The 22,787-nt window shown below is 38.5% G+C and overlaps 1 protein-coding gene across 4 annotated transcripts in view; it reads right to left on the bottom strand.

Moving 5' to 3' along the window:
• The window catches only part of LOC148423105 (ubiquitin carboxyl-terminal hydrolase 9X), a 41,333-nt gene extending 21,775 nt beyond the window's left edge, over nucleotides 1-19,558 (bottom strand). Inside the window, exons 1-14 of one of the 4 annotated variants that reach the window (XM_088415129.1) lie at nucleotides 19,375-19,558; nucleotides 16,032-16,295; nucleotides 9,920-10,065; nucleotides 9,389-9,468; nucleotides 9,029-9,141; nucleotides 8,685-8,903; nucleotides 8,475-8,590; nucleotides 8,124-8,375; nucleotides 7,910-8,045; nucleotides 7,678-7,830; nucleotides 5,053-5,157; nucleotides 4,670-4,876; nucleotides 2,017-2,153; nucleotides 1,829-1,867 (exon numbers count right to left, since the gene is read on the bottom strand). In XM_088415129.1, coding sequence (XP_088271255.1) covers nucleotides 1,829-1,867; nucleotides 2,017-2,153; nucleotides 4,670-4,876; nucleotides 5,053-5,157; nucleotides 7,678-7,830; nucleotides 7,910-8,045; nucleotides 8,124-8,375; nucleotides 8,475-8,590; nucleotides 8,685-8,903; nucleotides 9,029-9,141; nucleotides 9,389-9,468; nucleotides 9,920-10,065; nucleotides 16,032-16,127 — 1,799 coding nt within the window. In that variant the 5' untranslated portion in view covers nucleotides 16,128-16,295; nucleotides 19,375-19,558. The remainder of the gene's footprint in view (nucleotides 1-1,828; nucleotides 1,868-2,016; nucleotides 2,154-4,669; nucleotides 4,877-5,052; nucleotides 5,158-7,677; nucleotides 7,831-7,909; nucleotides 8,046-8,123; nucleotides 8,376-8,474; nucleotides 8,591-8,684; nucleotides 8,904-9,028; nucleotides 9,142-9,388; nucleotides 9,469-9,919; nucleotides 10,066-16,031; nucleotides 16,296-19,374) is intronic. The other 3 variants (XM_088415131.1, XM_088415132.1, XM_088415133.1) reach the window with 3 other exon arrangements.
• Nucleotides 19,559-22,787: the final 3,229 nt, after the last annotated feature.

The following is a 22,787-nucleotide window of genomic DNA, read 5'->3' as shown; positions in this document are numbered from 1 at the left end:
TGAGAAATAGAGAATCCTTTTATTATTAATAATAATAAAAAAAGATACAAATTAAATATCAGCGCGCCACCGACTGTAGATTCATTTGTCCCATCCTGCTCTCGCTGGTTCCTACCCTCATGCTAGCTGTTTAGCTTCGTGTGATGTGAAAGGCTAACGCGGAAGCTTGGATAACAAGGCAGTTTTTCGATGAGTGGGCCAACCTATGTTTTAGTCCAGCCGTGAAGAGATATCTGCTAGAAATGCCTGCTAGTGCTGGATAATGTGCTCATCATACTGGCCTCGATGATAATATCCTCAAAGAATTTTCATTCATCAAAGTTCTATTTCTTCTTTTTGAACACAACCCCTCCTCCAGCCTTAAGTATAAGAAGCTGTAATTGCTATACAGTGGATCACCGGGTTTCGGCATCTCTCGCTTACGTTTTTTTTTTACCTTATAAAGGGGAATACGAAGTTTTTTAGTCCCCTTGTTACGGCATTTTTCCCGCCTCACGGCATCAACAACAATTACAAAATACAAACCTGGTGGTCAGGGTGCGTGCATATGACTGTGTGAGTCACACCACGCTCATACGTCACTATAGGTGTCACTGTATACACCATTAGGATGCTGGTCTGCTATTGGTCGGTGTCACAGCGTTACTAAGAAGCCGATCTGTTATTGGTCGGCGTTACTAAGATGCTGGTCTATAATTGGTCGGCATGCTTAAGAACTGATCTCATGTGAGTACTTACGATATCATATTTATTGTGCATTTTAGTGCTTAACTCAAACTTTCATTTGTGATTCATGGGTCCCAAGATTGCTAGTGATGTTAAAAGGGAGAAGTAAGAAGATGAATTACTGTGAAAATAAAGCTGGAGACAATCAAGAAATACGAAGGCACGCGCATCGTTACCATTGCTAGGGAATATGGCCGTAACTAGCTCAAGTCGCGTCACTCCAAAGGTAAATAAAATATCATTTTTCCTTAATATACTTTTTATTTGTTATTTAATATATGTATATTCTATGTGACAATAATTGTCTACAATATTTATATAAGTAGCATTTACTATTTTCTCATGAATTTTTAATATGCATACACAGTTTTGATGTTTTAACCTGGGGTTTTGCACGCATTAGCTAATTATCGTAGGTTTCTATTGCTTTACAATTCCAACTCCAGAACGGATTAATGTTGTATGGCGGGGGTCTACTGTACAGTGTTTTCTGCCATTCACTTCGTATTGTTTTTTTTACATTGTTTTCTGTCGTTTAGTTCATACAGTATTGTTTTCTGTTGTTTGTGCTCTTCCTACTCTGCTAATGCTTTTGGATGTTGACATTCGAAATGTAAGGTTACTCATTTTTTTACTTTTTTTTTCTTGGAATGAATAACATGGGAATCTGGATGGGGGGGTGAATTATATGGGTGCAAGTCAAGAAAAAAAACACTACTGATATTTATGTGCCGGTATCCATCTCAAATCACCTTGCATTTGTCAAAATCCTAGGGTTTGTGTGTTAATGATGCATGTAGTCAGTCCTGCAAAAAGTTTACGTAAGTGACAAATGAGCTGAAATACTCGCGTATGCATCTCTCAGGTTGTAAAATGTTTTTCAACAAACAAGCCTTTGTCGATAAGTATATCATTTGACATGCATTTGGGGGTTCAAAAAAATACTTAACACGATCATTTGAGATGGAACATAGGAGATAATTGATAAGAGCAGATTCATGGCAAAAATTCCATGACAACATGTTGTAAACATGTCAGAGAAAAGCTGAAACTTTGGCTGGTGGATAAGCAGGTAGTACCCTGGTACTTGCACTCAACTTACCCCACTAAGTTCATTTGCATGTTAATTCGTATTTTCTTTCTGAAAAACAACAGGCATGCAGACTACATATTTTTGTGAAATAACTAGAAAAATATTCCAGCGAGGAAGTCTGTTTAGCTGATTGGAGGTGAAGTTTGCTTGTTTGTGCTTATGTGTTGCCCATGTTTGTATGTTGGCCATGAGCTTACCTTAAGTTCTGTGGAGCTTCTCCAAAAAGACTACAGATTTCTCGGATTTGCTTCAAGGCAGGAATCACCCATTTGTCATTGGTTCGCAACTCCTCGATGAAGCGATCAATCCACTGGATCTTCTGAGTGTCTCTGTCCTACGAATGTAAAGGAACACAGTCAGTTTAGAAAACCCACTTATATATTTCAATAAGGTGTAAATAAAAGTGTTCTATCCAAACATTTTTTTTTTGTATGTCTAATCATCACTATTTATATTACATGAAAAGTGCCACTCAGATGGGGTCAGTCATGTTTCTTAGCTACAGAAAAGGAAGGAGGAAAACTTTCGCAACTTAATACAAATCATGTTTTGAACGTCACTTTGTGTCTTGTGTGCAGCCAAGTGAGTTCTGTTTTGTATGTCAAATAGATGGTTTGTTTGCCAATTGTAAGTAAGGAAAGAAGAAGAGAAGGGGGCGCGCGGGGAGGTACGTCCATAGCACAAGTTTCATGAGTTCAGTTAGACTGACTAGTTATTCTGTTTGAGTTCATGCACCAAACACAAAAGAAAAAGCCAGCAATGACGGCGATACAAGAATTTACAGTATTTCTCAGAGTACAAGTCGACCTTGCTTTTATTTTTGCTAGACTTTAATATATATAACTCCCTCTTAGAATTAAAGTACAAAACAAATGTAGCGTAGTCGAACATTGTATGAGCTTGATAAAGTTAAATTTAAAACCTCAACTTGACTTTATTCAGTTGTTGAAAAAAAAAAATCATTGCAACTTGTATCACAAGATACAAACAAAATTATTTGGGTAAGGTGCTGCCAATTTTGTTGCATACTGGCGATACAATGACAATAAAAGACATTCTATGGTGATTCTACCTGAGGTGTGCGCCTCATTTTTGGCCAGGGAGAGCAGCCTGACCACACTGTGTCTGGCTTGAGGAATCATCGTGCAGCATGGGACAATTCCACCCCAGTGTTTTCCACTATATGTACGTATGGGTTTTTTGGATCTTGAGCAATGTGCAACACGGCCGCTTCCGTGATCGCGCTCCATCATGCCCCTTCATCACACATGCTTCCTTGTGTGAAGGACTCTTCCTCATCAGGCTGCTTCTTATTGGCATTGCACTGTCTTGTTCTCTTCGCAAGGCTTGACATGTTACACACTCGGTTGGTACCCGTTTAGCTGCCAAATTAAGTTCACTGTGCTCCTGCCTTTTATTGCAACAGGCTTTAAAGTAAACATTGCTTTGTGATGTTACTTTCCACGTCTGTGGCTGCAAACCAAAACAACTGATGATACAACTCCTGTCTTTTAGAAACAAACGTTTTGCTTCAATCAGCCATAGCTACGCAGCACTAGCCTTCTGTTTGGTGTGAATGCAAAGTAAACAGGAGGAATGCAGAAGTGAGGAAGCTTGAGGGCCAAATTCACCGCAAAAAACAGGGAAGGAAAATTTTGATTTGATTACATCTGTGGTTTTTTCCAGTTTTTTTTCCCCTCCCGCATCATCTGCCTTAACAGGCATTTTGCAATGTGCAGCTCTTACTGCAGGCAATCACTTAGTACATTTCCTGCTTTGTGGGCTCTAATATCAAAATAAATTTGCTCCCGTGGCTAAATAGCGCAGGTGACGTGGCTAACATGTTATCATATGCTACTTTTACAGAGTGTTTCATATGCTATTGCTCGAGGTAGGATGCGAGCGGTCTTGAGCGCGGCTCAACAAAGTGAAGGAGCGAGTGAAGAGGGAGAGCATGAGAGCGCGACACAGCTAGCGTGTTTCTCTCAACATGAAATGACAGAATCCAGATTGTACTATAAATTCATACACATAGTAAATGAATGATTTGATATAAACTACAAGCACTCAATGGTAGTTTATTTCAAATAAATAATTATTTTGAATATTATTGTGCAGTAGATTTATAGTTATTTTATACTAAGTGCCCATATTTCAGTTTAACTTGGATGTTTTCAATCAGAACTAATTCATGTATGTTTCTTGGTGAGCAAAACCCATGTTGCTCACTGAATGTTTGGATGAATTTGATTTACTTACATATTTATGTTAGTTTAGCACGATGAATGTTATTTTAACAAATGATTTATTATCCAACAAAGATTTTAAAATGATATTTTAGAGCTTTTATTTCAATACCATGATATTTTTTCTCAAGATCATATCATACCGTCAGAAAGTTATCATTCCATGCCTAACATAACAGATTACAATTCATACCTAAACAGACCCAAACCTGTCTTTAAATCAGATATGCACACCTTTCCTTAATATTCAAAAGCGCTTTACATGTATATACAGAAGAGTTATTTGAAGGTAGCAAATGTTTGATTTTCCAACTTCTTTGACTAATTTTGGTGAAAATCGTGTTCGCCTATGCCTTGTTTAATCTTGCCTGCCATAATGCTCAGGGGAGAAAGGGTGCCGATACCTAAGGGGGTGACTGTTTGTGTGAATGCTTGTACATGAATGGGTCGACAGATTTGAACCATGGTCAATCATTGGCAAATTGAGAACTTCGGCAACTTCTTATGACGTACTAACCAATTCTTCAGTCAGGTTGTAAATTTCCATTTATTTTTTTTAGATCATAAAAACACAAAAAAAAAAAAAAAAATCTTAAAAACTTACCTGTGAGCAACTGTAATCCAGTATTTTGATGTGAGCGCTAAGAGCTTGGTCCATTATATCTACAGGCACGTCGTCGCTGTGGGCCAGGTTCCACAGCAGATTGAGGACCTTGTGGGCCATCACACCGTCCTTGTCATCCTCGGCCAGGCGGCGGATAAGTTCCAGCAGTTTCTCACGCTGCTTCTTGCTGGCATTCGTCCAGCTTGCCTGCACAGGGAACCATTTGTGATATCTACTGTTGGCATCCATTGCATTATACAGCAGATGATTGTTCAACAACTTTAAAATGAGAACTTATCTTGGATAAAAGAAACAAATGCATTTTTAGAATAAATTAGGACATAATAGTTTTTCAAAGGCAAATTATTAGGACTCCAACTCACCTTGAAACAGTCAAATAGATGATCAAGCTGCTCAGGTGAGAAATCCCATGCTAGCTTAGCCAGAAGGTCGTGGACATTTTTCACAATGGCCTCATGTTTTCCAGCCTAATCACAGGAGGAAAAAAAAATAATAATAAAGACTAAAATCTTTATTACATACACATAAATAGGATATTATTTGTGTAAATTTAAATCAACATCTGATTGTTTTTTATTTTTTGTAATTTTATTTATTTATTTTAAGGGTGGGCATTGCTTGAGGCATAGGTAACTAGCACATCTATGAAGGCAATGTTCTTGCTGACAATACAGGTTTCAATGTTAAGAGCCTTCTAGAAGTGTTTTGTCTTGCCAATCCAGCACTGGCCTGTACAGCATATCGCTAACCTTGGGTTGATACCTCATATCGTGATTCTGTCAATTTAACATTTTTTTTTTGTCATTATGAGTGCAGGGTATCATTTGAATTTGGACAATCAGTGTTTTTCAATTTGGTTCTAGTGCCTAAAGATTCTTGAGTCAGACTCTTAACTACAAAAAATATATTTTTTAAAAATATTTCAAAAAGGGAAGTGGACAATATTGTAGAGTTGATGTTGTTAGCACTTTCAGGAGGCTTTTTTCCCCTATAACGAGATCCTGCAGACAAAATCTCACGACAATGAGATCTCGGGGAAAAAAAAAAGAGAAAACGTGAATTGCGAGATCAAAACAAACATGGCGGACTAAGTTGTTACTAAGTGATCAGGTTTTGCTGAATAAAAGAGTAAATGTCCAATTAATATTTTCATTTCCTAAAACTAGGAGTGAGAATCTTTGTCTCACGATTCAATTCCGATTTGGGGGCTGCGATTTAAGATGATTCGATTCAATCAAAAAAAAAATTCTGCTTCAATTTATAGGAGTCCAAAGAATCATCACACAACTTCAGTCTGCAAAACTGAATAAAGAAGGAGAGGTATTTTTTTTTCCCCTTTACAATTAATTGGTTTTGATTTGTAAGGAACATGCCTTGTTCCCCAAATAAAAAAAACATGTGGATAACCACTACTCTTTGAAGCTGTTATGTTCTAAAACAAAATTAAACACAAATTTAAGAAGAACAAGATACATTGTCATTTCGAGTTTAATTGCAGTACCAAAATCCATCCAGCCATCCATTTTCTAGAGCCTCTTATCCTCACAAAGGTCGCAGGCTTGCTGGTGTACCCATCGCTGCTGGCTTCAGGGATGAACAACCATTCACGCACCCAATCACACCTAAGGACAATTTAGTATGTCCAATACACCTGTCTTGCATGTTTTTGGAGTGTGGGAGGAAGCAGGCGTGCCCGGAGAGAACCCACGCGGGCTCGTACCACACAGGAAGGCCGGAGTGAGGTTAATTAGAACTCGGGTACCTTTGACTGTGAGGCAAACGTGCTAATTACTGCGCCACCAAGCCGCCTAGTACCAAAATATTATGTAAAAAAAACTCTCAAAAGAAAAATCTGTATTTCTCAGTATTATAATAAGATGAAAATAAATGTTTTCAAGTGAGCACCTAAATTGTGTGTGCAAAGCATGAAACGTGTGCCAAATTGCTCATGTCTGAGCATAGTGGGAGAATTGGGAGAATTATCTGTCACAATTGTAACATACTATTTAATTATTCTAAACGTATGTGAGTAGGGGTGGGACGATATCAGAATCTGACATTATGATAACCTTAAGCAAAAATATCACAGTATTGAAATTACAGCACTAAAAGATATTTTAATTTTTCTCTTGGTAAGTAGCCATTTTCAAGATTATATAAACAGTTTTATTTTCAGTGTAAATACACAACAATATTTTGAAAAGATAACTTCACTACTATGGAGATAGTAGTTTATTTCAAATCAATCGTTCAACTACTCTATATATTGCTCGTTTTTAAAGGCCAAAAACGTCCTAGATCGCTGACTTCGTTCGTTTGGATGGGGAGAAAGGTTTATTGGTTTGCCTTCTTGACCGACACTTTAGCTCAAAAGACTGCTCACATCCTACCTCGAACCACAGCCGATGTAACGCTTTTTGAAAGTAGCATCAAAGTAGCAATTGGCTAAGGCAGCCAAAGAGTATGAGTCACATTGAGAGCATGACCCCCGCTGCAAGATGAAATGGCCTTGTGCGAAACAATGTATAGCAAAACCCCTAAAAATAAGTTTGATAACGTTGATTGGAAATTATGCGTCCCATGGAAAAAATTATGCGCCCGGGAAACAGGCAAACCAGAGTGCTGAACTGGTAATCCAGATTTAGCATTGACATTTTGAAACTTGAAAAATACCATCTGAACGATTCCCCGGTTCTCCGTGCCCAACCGTAGTGGGTTGGGCCAAACAAACTCAACTGCAAGTGGCCCGAAAATCATGTGGGGACAACGGGCCATCATTAACATTTAAATGCAAATTTTGGACCAACAAATGCTGCTACCCAGGTAGCATCTTTTTCAGAAGTCTATTTAATTCAGGAGGAAAACTCCAAGCCTTATATGTTGGAGCAGTGTGGGTTGATTCAACAAATGTATGAATACTGATGGGGGGGTGGTTATTTAAAAAAAAAAAAAAAAAATCAAAAGCAGGACCATTCTGTGATGCTAACCTGTGCTGCCCAGATATTGTCAAGATCCTGCATGGTAAGCGCTTTCTCTTTGATAACGAAGCGAAGGATCTTCTCTAGTTTCTCGACATACTGAGGCTGGTGTAAACTGTCCCTTAGGACAATAGACAGGATGTGGTTCTGCTGGATCCACTCCTAAAGCAAAAAACAAATATGATCAAGTACATATGCCAGAGTGGAGCGCATAAGTGAAGTACCAAACGACTGAACTCACCGCCATGCGCTCTGCAGTCAGCCATTCATCCTCCTCAGGGTTGTGCCGATGAGTATAGTAGGACACACTGGAGATCACCTTGTTGACTTCATTTAGTGCATTCATTTTGCCATTAAAAGAAGAAATTTGTAATAACCTGATGGGGATAAAAATAAAACATTAATACCGGTTCATTTCATCAATATGTGTTTCAATTTCAACACATTATCCTTACCTAAGAATCATTTTTAACCTAAAAATCTCTAAATTCTTCACAGTCTCTTCTTGCCCTGGTACACGGGATGCAAGACTCTTTAGAGACTTGATTATCATGGACAGTGCGTCATTTTTGGCTTCATTTTTGGCCTCTTTCTTAAGCTCCTCATCAGTAAGGTTCTCCAGGAACTGGGGGACCATTTCAATGACGGGAAGGAAGTACTTCTTCACTGTGTGCAACGTGAGGAACTCATAACACTGGCCAAAAGGCCTGCAATTAGAGAGGGAGCGTGAGAGAGTGAGAGAAAACAGAAACATGAATAGTCAGGAAAGCAAACGGTGATTAGTCCAGGCTCTTCAGAAAATTTACTTGATAAGTGCAGCGATGATCTGGACGTTCAGTGCTTCGCCACTCATGAAGCGATCGTGCAACATTTGAAACCCGTTTAACGTGCCAAATTTATTTATTAAGTCCACCAACCAGCCCTGCAAATGATAAAAGAATGAAGAGTGTAGCAAAAACAAGTAAGACATTTTGATTCCATAATTAAAGTGATACTTAGCATTAACAATGAAATACCTTAGGCGAACGTGGGTCTGGCGGTCTGGCGAAGAGGTCGTCGTCAGCCAACTGTGCTCCGGCAGGGACTGTCTCTGATGGCCGTGTGCCATTATAGATGTGGAATTTGCAGTGAGGGTTTGTGGCCATGGCCAGGAGCTCTAGTAGGGGGAACCAGTCCTGAGAGAGCTTGGCCACACATAGCTCCACTAAGCGGTGTGTGTTGTTGATGATACATCGCTGCAAACCCCGATGGGGTAGATGGCAAAGGAAGAATAAAAAATAAATAAATAAAAAAAAAACATACAAAAAGCAATTACAATAATCCTCTAAACAAAATAACGCAGCACTGTAAGGGTGCTCACATGAATCTCAAACTTCCATCCACTGACTGCCTCATCCGTCAAGATCTTTGTAAACGAGATAGTCAGACCATCTCGGAAAAACCTTTGACATGCCTCACACTTCACATCCAGTCCTGCAGGAAGAAAACAAATTCTGAAATGCCCGACATACAATTGCGACAAACACCTGTTGCCTCTATGAAGTAAAGAATATACAAGAGCTACTTGGAAAATGTTGCTCTTTTAAGTTGGAAAGCGCTGCAAAAAATATGAATTTGAGATGGTCTTTTTCATGTACTTTTATTTCAACAGTACTTTTGGAAATTTATTTTTGACTATTAAAAATGCATTAGCTCTTACTAGCATGGTGCACATTCCTACCTTTTTTGCAGAGGTCTATTGCAGCCTCCAAAAGTACTTCTAACTCCCCTTTTGGCAAAACTGGAACCACCCATCGAGGCCTAGAAAGCAGAGAGACAATTATCAAGAAATTCCAGCAGATGCGGAAATTATCGTGTAAAAGATTGATCTGCATGGTTGTATTCATCATTTTACAGGGGAGTAACAAAAATTGATTAGAATTAGAACATCGAACCGAATCATGCCGCTTAAGTCGAGTGGGAATAGCATGAAATGGAATATTTATAGCACTGTCAAGTCTTTTCAAATGTCTGTAAAAAGACAAACCAAAGGTTGATTCCATCATAACCTCATGAACAGAGTTGTATTGTATACTCTTTAATAGATTTAATATTAAATGAATAAATTTAATATTACATTTAATATTTTATTAATTATTATATTATATTATTTTATTATTATTGAGTTTTGCTAAAATGGCTACTAACAACAATATATGGAAGGACAACAGATTAAGTGTAATGTGATGCTTAGTGCAGGCTTCTTGCATACCTGTTGATCATGTCATCTAGCTTGGCTAGGTCAGTGTGAGGGAAGGCGGGCTCCTCCTCCTCCAGCTGAGGCGGTCCATCCCCTTGCCCGTGTTCACCCGGTGGGCTCACTGGAGAGTTCTCATTAGATGAGTTTGGAGATGAAGTCTGAAATATAACACAAACAAAATTAAATACACCCAGAACCATAGTTAATTTATATGTACCTATATTTTATGATTTTTTTCAAAGTGGTAACCCAAAGTTAAGAACAAAATAATGACGGTTTAAGACGTGCAGTAATTTGTCCAATCCATCAGTGTTCGCGGTGCTCGTGGGAAACTCAAAATCTCCACAACATTTTTGAATTGTAACCTGTCTCTTTATTGGAGAGCTCAATATTTAAGATGACTCCAACCCAAGCGTCAGGAGCCGCATGCGGCTCTTTCATCCATATGTTGTGGCTCCATGCCTTGCAAAAATAAATAATGCTTGGTTCAGAAGGACTACGGATGGCGTAATAAGCAATGCATTTGCATTGCAGTCAATGCAGCTCAAACGATTGGTCAATAGAGTGACTGCCTAGGACGTGTTTGGCATGAAGGGACATGAAATGTGACGCAAGACAACCAATCATCTTCACAAGTACAAACCGGAAACGGAAATATAATGTGGCCTTTCAGATTAAAAGCACACAACAGGACATAAGTAAACAACATTACAGACTTAAACGCCAGAAAAATTCTTAACACAGAATAAATTTCATTGTTATGCTCCTGCATGTGAACACAGATGGGACTCTGATGTTACCTCACTTTGCTAGCTTCTTTTATATAAAACAATGCAGTAACAGCCTCAGGTAACACGAATGTCGCTAAGAGCTGAATGACGAATGGAGAACATAAAAAGGAAATGGAAATACAGCATGGCCTTACAGTCACTCGTTTGCCTGCGTCCGAGCATAACTTTTGAGGGGGACACACACTTTCAAATCAACGTGTGTCCCTCAGACGCATCTTTTTTTGACATCTAAATATTATTTGTCATCCATCTACTCTTTTAAATACCAACACTTGACAACTTACCAACATTATCGACAACTTTGTCTGCCATGTTTGTTTTGATAAAGGAAAAACCGAGAAAATAAGAACACTGCTTTGTTACATAATTACTGCTCGCGCCATGAGCCCCACGGGTTAAGATGATGATGATCAAGTAGATGAAACTACTGTAGATCATTGTCACAACCATGCTTAAGGGAGTAACTTCAAAATAAAATTGTCCCAATGCAATTGGTTTCATATCCCACGCTTTAGTTTGAAGCATTTTCCGGTGACGTGGCTGGTTGTAAAGGATGCTAGACAGAGTTTACTTGGGCACATGCTACATCAATGATATGCAATATTCAGGTAGAAATTTCACCCCCCAAAAAAAAATAATTGATTTCAGAGCGCACATTATAGTAATTAATTGCTACTGTATTCACTCCAAATAAACGAATGCGCACATGACTAATGAATATGGTAATTTATTCACGTATAACTGCATGAAACATAATGCTGCTTATGGTCTGTTGGCTATGCATACATAATAATTATGAGAATGCTGAATTAAGCTTGTGTTAAATGACAGATATGTCTGGATCAGGGGTGTCATATGGCCGACGGGCTGGTTCTAGCCCGTAAATGAGTTTAATCTGGCCTGTGAGATGATTTTATTTAGTACAAAAATGAGCTGAATTTTTTTAGTAAATGAAAAACTTGAAATATTTGATGATTATGTGTAAATGTTTGTTTAAATAAAAGTGCAATAAACGGACATGTTTGACCAAAAACAATAATCGTGATTATATATATATATATATATATGGCCATATTAATCACCCTTATTATTGCTGATATAAAAGGGCTGCATGATTATGTCCAAAATAATAATCATAATCAATCAATATTGAAAACATGATTATGCATCATGTTTGGTCAAACATGTCTATTTATCGCCGCTTTTTTTCCTTAAACAAGCAGTCTATAAACAAGGCTTGATACTTACAAATAATAACAATAACCTAAAATAAACAGTAATTATGGCAAAAACCAAAAAGGCAACACAGCTAACTTATTTGCGGTATGCAAACCCATGAAAAAAATTAACCCTACTCAGAACCAAGAACATTATTTACTTTTAAGCACATTTTAATCAATTAGCGGTCAAAATGTCATTTTTGCTCATTTCAAACCAAATTTATTCCATTATTTTTTTCCAATTTGAATTTTTCAAAACGAGACTTAATTGACAGCTAGCACTGCATTTATTAGGAATCAGGTGAGAAACTCAACGCCATTTCACACTGGTAAATAATATATCAGGATGAGAAAATCTGAGGCTTTTTTCATGCAAACATGTGGGAAACATTGCCTACTGGTGGTAGGATGAAAAGTGCTTGATTTGACATGCAGTGTCAGCTTTTTAAATGTTAGTAACACTGAGAATCAGCTCAATCATCATAATTCAAATTTGATTAACTGTGCTGCCATAATATAATCTTTTTTGCTGATGACTGTTGTGATCACAGTCGTGTGTGTGTGAGAGACAAGACAGGGAGATGTATTCTTTTTGGATTTTGTGAAGTAGAAATCAAACGTGTTGTGTGCGAAAAAAACTGAAGAATTCTAATAATGTAAAAACAACCAAAACATGTTTGCTTCATGATGAACAAATTTTACACTCATCCATTCTGCTTGTGACCAGTAATAGTGTAACTAGACGGCTCCTAATTAAGTCATGCTCCTTTTCATAATAGAGTAGAAATTACTAATTTTTTGAGAGATGTCTTACATGTTCTAAAACCTCTTTTTTTCTGTACAGTGACATTTGGAGTATACCCACTTTTCAATGGATCACTACTCCAATGGATATATAGACTCCTTTGCCACTGTATAGACCAAAGACATATAAAGTCTATGCAAGGCATTGAAGAGTCAGACAGATCCTGATAAGGTATTTCATTTTATATGGTCAATATTGATGTACTCAGGTGTGCGGGAAGGTGTCAAACACCCCGCTGATAGTCAGGACAGATTCATAAATGCAAACGTGAGAAATACAAAATGTGAGGGTGTGTGGTAAAGGCTCCTCCTGCTTGGCTGACCTACATATAGAGCTTGCCTCTCACGTATCACCACAGCTCATCAACGCACACATGCACACACACACATTCCCCTCATCCATCACTCAGTAGGCTCTGTTCATTGATGCCTCGTCTTTACTTTCCCCCTCTTTCCGTTTCCCTGCACCCCTCTCTTTTCATCCCTTTGGGCATCTGTGTGTTGTGGTGTGTGTGCATGTGGTAGGGTGCAAGATGATGTTTAGGTCCGATTTTTTTTTTCTTTCAATTGACTGACTTGTTCTTGGTAGGAAAAAAAATAAATCACATTTTGGATATTTATTTCTCACTAAAATGCATGAGACGTTTTCACGTGGCGAAGGCTCGAATACAACTAATGTAGGCTAATCTACAACATACATTTGTATGATCAACTTGTGACTTGACGATTAATGAATTGATACAGCTTAACTGTCTAGGGCCGTGGTTCTTAACCTGGGTTTGACGGAACTCTAGGGGTTACGGTGAGTCTGTCTCAAGGGTTCCACTGAGCCTAAACTGTGGAGTTCAAGACACACCCGACTCATGAGTTTGCGATGACATGCACCGCCTGGCCGTCACTGGCTTCAGATGTTCACTTTACATTGCTTGGCCAATCAGTGCTGCAGGAAATTTTGCTAAGTCAGGAGTCAACACATTACTGATATGGTAGCACATCATGTGCATAATTGATTTCTTAATATTTCAATTCATTTCAAGTGGTCGGCTCCGGAATGTTTTATACCATTTGTTACAACGTATCTTTGCGGGCAAAATTTGAGGATGTGGGACATAAATGAAGAAAAAAACTGATTTTATTATGAAAATGAGAGTGGCACTTTCCAAGATGAAGCCAAACAAATGTGGTCAATCAATGGTAATACAAAATCAGCAGAATTCTCACTGATTCGTAGGTATGTTATTTTTTGAGTTTATGCACTGTGGGGGAGAAAAAACACACACACACACACATATGTCTTGAATTTAAATCGGACTTTTCACTAAAGAAAGGTTTGGTGAATGCGCATATGAAACTGGCGGGTTTAGTTCCTCCAGTATGTTAAGAGCCACTGCTCTCTGATGAATTATTTTCTAAAAGAGTAAAAATGGCACACATTCAAATCAAGTTTTGCTTTAATTTTAGCTAGCATTTAACATACGTGACTCACTCACAGAATTAAAATGCAAAATGTCTGCCTGAAATATGCATGAAATACTTGTGTAAACAAATGAGGCATAGTAACACATTGTACAAGATTGATATAGAGCGCGCTCAAAACTTCTTGTTGAATGTGCAAGTGACAATTTCTCCCGTCTTTTCCACGGTATATTTAAATACAAGTGCTTGATCTTTAGTGATGTGCAACATTATGGCTTCAGATATTAAGTGCTTCCTTTTTTAAGACACTTATTCGCGGTCTTATTCCCCTCGCAAAGCATGACATTTACCATACTTGGGTGGGTGCCGAAATAAGTTCGTTGTGCTACTGCCTTTTGTTGCAACAGGCTTCAAATGAACGTTTCAGCATAGTATTACTTGTTTCACGACTGTCATTGAAAATCCAAACCACTGCCGATAGAACTATCTTTTAGGATTAAACAGTTTACTTTCATTAGCCACAGCCATGCCGCGCTAGCCTTCTGTTTGGCTTGAGTGTGACATAAACAAGATGAAGGTGGACGCTACGGAAGCTCACGGGGGCCAAAATACACAGCAGCAAAAGGGAGAAATATCGGTTTTATACGTTCATTCATTTTTATTTTCTTAAATTGTATTAAAATAAACTTGAACTGATGGGGGGAGGGGGACAAAACAATCGGTATCGGTCAGGCCTGCCTAAGACCATGAATACTGAGTGAAAAAAAAAAAAAAGTTTACGTGTGTGTGTGTGTGTGTGTGTGTGTGTGTGTGTGTGTGTGTGTGTGGGGAGGGGGGGGGATAACCCAACCTATAACCCCACAAAATGTGGTACAAAAAACCAACATTATTATGTGTGACATCGCGTGAGATGTCTGCGGGTCTTGTGAGATTTCGGATCAGTGAGCATTGAAAAGATTAACCTACAAGGTTATTTGAAAGTTTGTCGAATAAATTTCATGAAAAAATATAAAATGCCACAACTGAATATGATGCCGCAAATTATTTGTGGTAGCTGTTTTCAAAGGTTATACAGTATTTCATTTTAAACTGTGATACGATAGAAACGAGAACATAGAGAGGAAAGTGTAGTTAAACTTTGGAACCCCAACTGGTTTTCATGCACACCATTTTTCATTGCTTTTCACAGGATATAGTGGACACAAATGTAGAGTTGTGCAAATTCAGTCCAGTAATGCAACATGCCAGACAGCGCTGGGCCTTACTAGAGATGCAGCACATTTAGGAACAAGATGAGACAGAGAACGTTCCCTTCTATGCTGCAGTGATAGCCTTTCATCCTACACAGTAAACATTAAATGATTGGGATTAGTGTTGTTGTTTGATTGACAATTCGTGTTAAAATGTGCAAAAATGAATTATTTTTCAGTATATTTGATGTAAGGGCGGCATGGTGGAAGACTGGTTAGCACTTCCGCCTCACAGTTCAGAGGTCGCGGGTTTACTTCAGACTCCGGCTTTCCTGTTTGGAATTTGCATATTCTCCATGTGACGGCGTGGGTTTCCTCTGGGTACTTTGGTTTCTTCCAACAATCGAAAAACATGCAGGGTAGGTATATTGAACATTTTTTAAAATTCTATTTTGTTTCATGAGTCAGTTTTATAGTAACACCTTGACAGCCACTACTTTGGATACCTGCGGAGGCAAGTTTGTTTCCTCAAATTATGTTATATGACTCTACCATTTTTGAAAGTGACAAGTGTTCAAGTCCTGAGGAATTCATATATTAGTGTTTAAATAATCTTACATGTGTTTTAAAAAATGTATACAAGTGCATTGTGATTGGGGCAGAAACTAATTCATTTGTTGTTTTATGCAATTAAAATACTGACCTGGTTCTGTGGCAACGGAGGTTGGCTCTGAGCGTCAGGCGCTTGGCCCTGGCTGTCATTGCCCCCGACCGGAGAGCCACGCGTGGTGGCCGTCATGCTCGCCACGGGGCAGATCTTGGCAATCTTGGCCTCTTTATGCAGCGCTGATCAGGAGGGAAATCAGAGCCACCTCAGCCGTGGAGCGGAGGGAAGAGAGGCCAAACACACAAGAGAGGGACACAAGCACCTGGAGATCTGGAAGTGCCGCTGAGACCATTGCATAACCTGGTGATGGAGAGTGAGAAAGAAGATGGTTAAAGGTTGGGATTAATCAGCAGGCTAGGAGGAGTACTCGCAATAAATATGTAAAACCGACTTGCATTGCGTCAGAGTTCTCATCTCATTAAATCTCAAGATGCAGATCTACTTGGAGAATACGATGTATAAACATTTGTGAAAACATGTTCAGAAGCACTACTTTCCTAACGTTGTCAGAAAACATCAAAGACAAGTGTTTTTTTTGTCATTTACATCAAATTACCCTGTCATTCTTAATCACTTAACGTGCAGAATCTGTACTGTGATGGGGGTAATAATTCAGCTATGCCAAACAAGTCCACATTGTAGAAATTAATAAGAGTAACTCCTTGCTTCCTTTTCTGTAAAAAAAATGAAAAAATAAAATAAAATCCCCCCCAAAAAATGGCACTGCAAGCTAAAGAGGGATGAACTCTTCCCAGATTAATATTCCTTACTGAGGAGGAACGTTATAAGAAAAATTACAGAGTCAGGCCTCATACATAAAGGTAAAAGGGATCGTTGGGTTACGACAGATATTCTATTCCACCGGAGTTTTGTGTACAAGGGAGAAGACATGAGTGATCTGGCAATTTTGTGGGATTGTCATTTAGATGTTGACAAACAGGAATTCATTAGAAGTATTAGAAGTGTAAATTGTCATATTTGCTTATGGCAGTAACATTTCAGTCCATATTGAGCAAACAAAGGGCTAACAATACAAATATGTCCAAAGGAAAAAAAAAATGAAACAAACGTGTCACAAAGAAGAAATCGATGATTTTTAGACCTGTAACCTTTACACATCACTGTCAAGGAACAACATGTCATTAAAGGTCAAATAGGCCATATCATTTGTCAATATGAAGTTTCCAATCAGTGCTAAACCTGTGTCACCCACCATCAACCAAATAAAATAAATCCTTCGATTCCCCTCCAAAGTGAAATTCCATGTACACTATGAAGCTAGATTTACAAGGTGCATTTAAGCCAGTTTCATATGTGAAGTTTTCAATCTTTGCTAAACCTGTGTCACCCACCATCAACAAAATAAAATAATCCCTTGATTGCCCTCCAAAGTGAAATTACATCTACACGATGAAGCTAGATTTACAAGGTGCAATTAAACCATTTTCATGTTGTTTTCAATTGTTGCTAAACCTGTGCCACCTACAATCAACCAAATAAATTCAATCCCTTAATTCCATTGCAATGTGAATTTCCATTTACACTGTGAAGACAGCTTTACACTTTGTAATTAAGACAGTTTCAAGTCTGATCAATCAGCGCCTTCCTTTAATAAAAAGGGGGGGGGGGGGTTCATTTCACATCTCATACATTTTGTGAAGTTAAAAAAAAAGAAGAGTGGTTCCCTCCCGACTGAATGATTTTCTGCCTTGAGAGAGATTTGACCAGCAGAAAGTGATCTTTCATTTACAGTGATGACATACAGAAATTTCACCCATAACTTTTTAACCCACGTAAACTTCAGAGACACAATGTTGACAGGATATTATAATGGTTATTTTTAAATTGTTAAATCATATGCAAAACAACTGTCCAATACAATCGTGTATGAGTCAGTTGTGGCTACATATTACCATCGATCTTATTGAATGTTGCAATTCATTTAACACACGTGTGTATTGATATGATTTCAAGAGAAGCTTCAAACTGCAATGTTGATGGCACTTGAAATGAAACCAAAAGTCATTTTGCCAGGTTAGATGCTAGCTCATCAAATACTACACAAGAACCTAAGCAAAATATGCTTGAATCCCCCCCACGTGTTCACATCCACTGGTTACTGAGCCACCTGACATGACAATTAGCTCACTAAAAGCCCATTCTAGAAGAAACTTCATGTCGGTCGGCCTTTTGGACTGAACCGGCTTTACAACATTCACACAGCGTTAAAGTACGAAACGATAACGAATGAATGCAGTGTCCGCGGCGTGAAAATTAAAACAAGCCCTGTTAATCAAATGCGGCATAAGACTGACATATTTGACGTTTGTTTTCGAGGTAGAGGTTATCGAATGTGCAGGACTATCCACCCAAACAGCCGAGCCTCCGTGAAGGCCTTGTCGTCAAAAGCGAATTGCGTTGAGACGTGCAGGCCTCATCGTCACTCGGCCCGACCTGACATTACGTTAACCGCTCCCATAGTATATGCATTGATAAGAGAATGACAAGTGGGCTAATTTGGCTATCGCCCATCGCTACTAGCAACGAACTCTGTGTGCGATCGTGAGGCGTTCCCGATTGACCAAGTTGATATCCCCAGTCGCCATTTGCAGTTAGCTTAGGACATGCTAACGCTGGTTTAGCCGCCGAGCTAACGTCCCGAGTTGGTGCGGTTAGCGAACCGCGTTCAATTTTGACAAGCACCGACCTCATATGACTCAACATTTAAACATTTTGTCCAATTTGTATGTAAACCCAGCGTTGTGGGCAATTGCAAGGCAATTGGATGAAAAGATTACTGGTACCGTTGATCACGAATAACGTAGTAGCTGTAACAAAACACAGGAGTCGTCTATTTCCTGAAATTGAACAGAGTTTAGACTTCTATCATGTAAGTTTTTAACTCAGTGTACCGATATACTTTTAATCATACCAAATGAAAACCAACACAATAAGATGCAGCATTTAAAACGTGAGTTGTGCAGTCAAAACTGCAAACAATGGGTTGGACAAACCATACATTTAAACACTTCTAGATTAAACATTTTTTATAAATTGTGCAGCTAGTATACTGTGTCGACGATTGACGGGTAGCTTAGCGGTAGCCTGGGTCCAGCCAGCAAAACCGGGTGAGTTCGTGGGAACGAACATGAAGTTAGGACAATGAATTGCATTTTGACGACTTTGTCACATGTTTAAATAATCAAAACGCTATAGCCTTGAGTGGGCAACACGCAAACACATGAAAAGCCCACATGACACACGCGCAATATTTGGGTTACCTGCCGTCCCCCAACAGCAGCTGACGCTAACATACTAGCCATGCGGCTAACAATTCACTCTAGCGTTAGCCCTCGGAGCTAGTTAGCTAACAACTCACCAGGAATTTGATATGACTTCCCCTCTATTCACGGGTTACGTCCAGCCTTGAGCGACGGTGTTGTCGTATATTATATAAACGTGGCCTGTTATTGGTGACGGCTTTTCGCATGAGACACCGGCCCGCTGCTAGAAAGATCTCTAATTCCGACGTTTCCCCCTCTTGCTTCTGGGTGTTTTTCCCTGCGTCACCGGCGCAGTCACAGCCCCCTGACTCTCGACCAATTTCTGGGGCTTGTCACTTCGGTCCCAACAGCAGTCACTCACACACAACTTGAATCAGTTCAACATGGCGGAAGCGCAGCCGGGTACGAGCGACGCTTCGTTTAAAATAGGCCAGACGGGCAGCGAGTCCAACTCTAAACGCGTTGGCCCTCGTCTTTAAGGAGAGATTGCACCGCAGCCGAGGAGCAGCCCAGTCAACACAACACCAGCTGAACGGAAAGCGCATTTAACTGTTCCACAGTCCTATAAGGAGTCCAGCTCCGATAAGATCCAGGTCCACTTTTTGCCTAAAACTGGACTTTGATAGCTCAGCTCCAAAGACCATCTCCGCCCACCACTGGCAAATGTTGCGTTCCAGTGACATACTAAAAGTCGACCATTTGTATTTAACAGGTGCACCCTGTAAAGCACTCGAAAACACAGAGGAACCTTGAACTCCACTTACAAAATGGCTGCCGAGCCTGTCAAGTGCAAGTCAAACGAGACAATGTTTAGCTTTTTCTGTCTCATTAAATTAAGTTCTTTGTAAATGTGTGTATAACATATTAACCTATGTAAAATTTCGTAAATCGATATAATTCATTGTTGTAGCCTACCCGTTAGTCGCCGCTGTACAGCGTTGTAGTCGCAGGGAAAAATCCGGAAAAACAGAACTTGACTTCTCCGAAACAACTGCAGTAATCGCACGATTAATTCCCCAACTACTAGTATGTTGATGCCAGTTAACTTAAGGAACATGTCGTTTGTTCGCATACCCACGTGGGCTACAGCGAATACAACAACGATTTATATAAAGGTGCCGTAGCAGATTTCTTTCAAGTCTGTGATGGTATGTGCGTATCCGCTTTATGTGTATTTAGTCGAGAACACGGACGTGATTATGGTCTTACTCCGTCGGCTTCTTTTTTGCACTTGTTTGATAATGAATGGCTATTTGTGTACGCGCACTGAATATGCAGCCTGAATCATGTGGGTCAACGTTACAGACGAAACCCGTCAATTAAAAAGCAAAAAAAAAAAAAAAAATATATATATATATATATATATATATATATATATATATATATATATATATATATATATATATATATATATATATATATATATATATATATATATATGGGAGGAGGGGGGCGGTGCAAATGGGAACACGTATTCAGAAGGCGGACAAAAATTTTAACATTAATAAAAGTGTTCTTCTGTGTTGAATATGTTGATGTTGTAGTAATGTCCGCATAGTAATAATTACACCATGACAAATATATTTGTGCCTGACCCGAAATTCCATTACAGAAATGTAAAAAACATTAAAATATCGTTGATACATCGTTGCACGATATGACATGTCAATATATCAAAACAACACATATACTAGCAAGCAATAATGGAGAACTTGAAGACGCTGAATGTTGAAACATAGCATTGTTTAGTAATTGAAACATTGACAACTCGGCTCCACCTTCAGAATATTCTATGGAACCTTAAAGCTGTATTGGAAAAAAATATTATAAAGGGGAAATAAATCAGCTTTTTATTGGTAGCGTACGACGATTCATAATTGCACTAACTTGCTTTTCATCAAACAGCAGTATCAATATTTAATAGTTGTGGTTGACACTTTATCATACACCGCCTAATAAATGCTATGTTCTGTCTGCTTGACATGACATCATTGATTTCCTATACATGACACATTGCTTTTGATCTTCATGCTCAGTTATTCAAGACTTGTTAACCATGATTGTGACTTAAGGGCATTGTGGTCTTGCTTCTACAAAGTCTAAATTGAGACGTTTGAATTATAATTTCACCATTTACCATTGTACAAATTATGACAATCTCATATACATACCACAAGCCTACTGCTGATAGTCAAGTGCCACATATGAATGGTTAATGCACTAGTGATTTGTGTCTCCGAATTGCAATGATAAGCATAATGGCAAAATGAAACCGATAGCGTGAGATGGTGCTATGACAAAATCTTTGGCTTTTGATTCTTTTTAGCAGCTATAGATGCCAAATGTACATTTGGCAATGCTCAAGTTAACATTTTTGCTATCAGAGTCATGTTTTTATTGGGTGGCAAATGTTGATGCTGCTAGACTGTCTGCAATGGTACAGATGCGAGAGATGGGCAGTGTGAAGCTGAGTACATCCTGGAGTAGATATGGAGAGGAATGAAGAGTCTGCCTTAAAAAAACACACACACTAAAGTGAGGGAAATGACAGGATGGGATGAAAACATTTGATCCAATCATTCTGATTTCCAGTGTTATCACAGTAAAATGAGACTCATTTTAAAACATTTAAGGTTGGGTGAATGCAGCTATGGTTGAAGAAGAATTTGTCTGTTTTCTTATCATATGATTGTATCTTTTTATCATTTGTATGCTTGCGTTTTGTGTATCTATTTTGTGATGTGTGCAATTTGTGTTTATCAATCAAATTGCAGTTTGTTGTACGTTACTTGCAGCAATCAGGTCAGTTTTGCAAAAAAGTAAATAAATCAATTAAAAAAAAACATAAAATGTTATCCTGTATTTTATATGTATTGACTTATATTAAGCCACAGTAATGCTGTTACATTGTGTCTTTGAGATAAAACCCTGGAACTAAAACCTTTTCGTCAATATAAAATATTACATTCTTTACTCTGCAGAAATGATATAATCACAGCTAATTAGTTCATGTGTACACCTTATAGAAGACACCAGTCACCAACATAGTGCCTAAGAGCACCAGGTGGACCCCAAGGACCATATGGGTGGCCTACAAGCTCACCATTGATGGTTCTGTGATTTCTTAGAAATGTTGTGGAAGCGCATTTTAAAATTAAAACAAATGTCTCCCATGTAACCAATGTTAATCTTTATTAACAAATCATTTGCTTTACCAGTGTTTTCATATATATATTGTTGTTACCAACAACATTAATTACTACGAATAACATGTAACCTAATGTATTTTGAGGAAAAATTTTAAATTCAAAGCATTCGTCAGACCTTTTCATGAATGTCTTGTAATGTATTTATTTTGAAGTTGTTCCCTGGAACGCGTATATGGTTTGACTACAGTCCCAGTACAAACAACAAAATGGTTCTGAAATCACATTGAATTGACATTTCACTGTGCTTATTACTTACTTAAATACATTGACGTTGACATACAGCATCTGTTACCGGTGTT

Source organism: Hippichthys cyanospilos, chromosome 5, assembly GCF_059441005.1.
Source record: "Hippichthys cyanospilos isolate Australia breed blue-spotted pipefish chromosome 5, RoL_Hcya_1.0, whole genome shotgun sequence".
Lineage (NCBI taxonomy): Eukaryota > Metazoa > Chordata > Actinopteri > Syngnathiformes > Syngnathidae > Hippichthys > Hippichthys cyanospilos.
The sequence above is the reverse complement of the archived record's forward strand: the minus strand, read 5'-3'. Positions and strand labels throughout refer to the sequence as shown.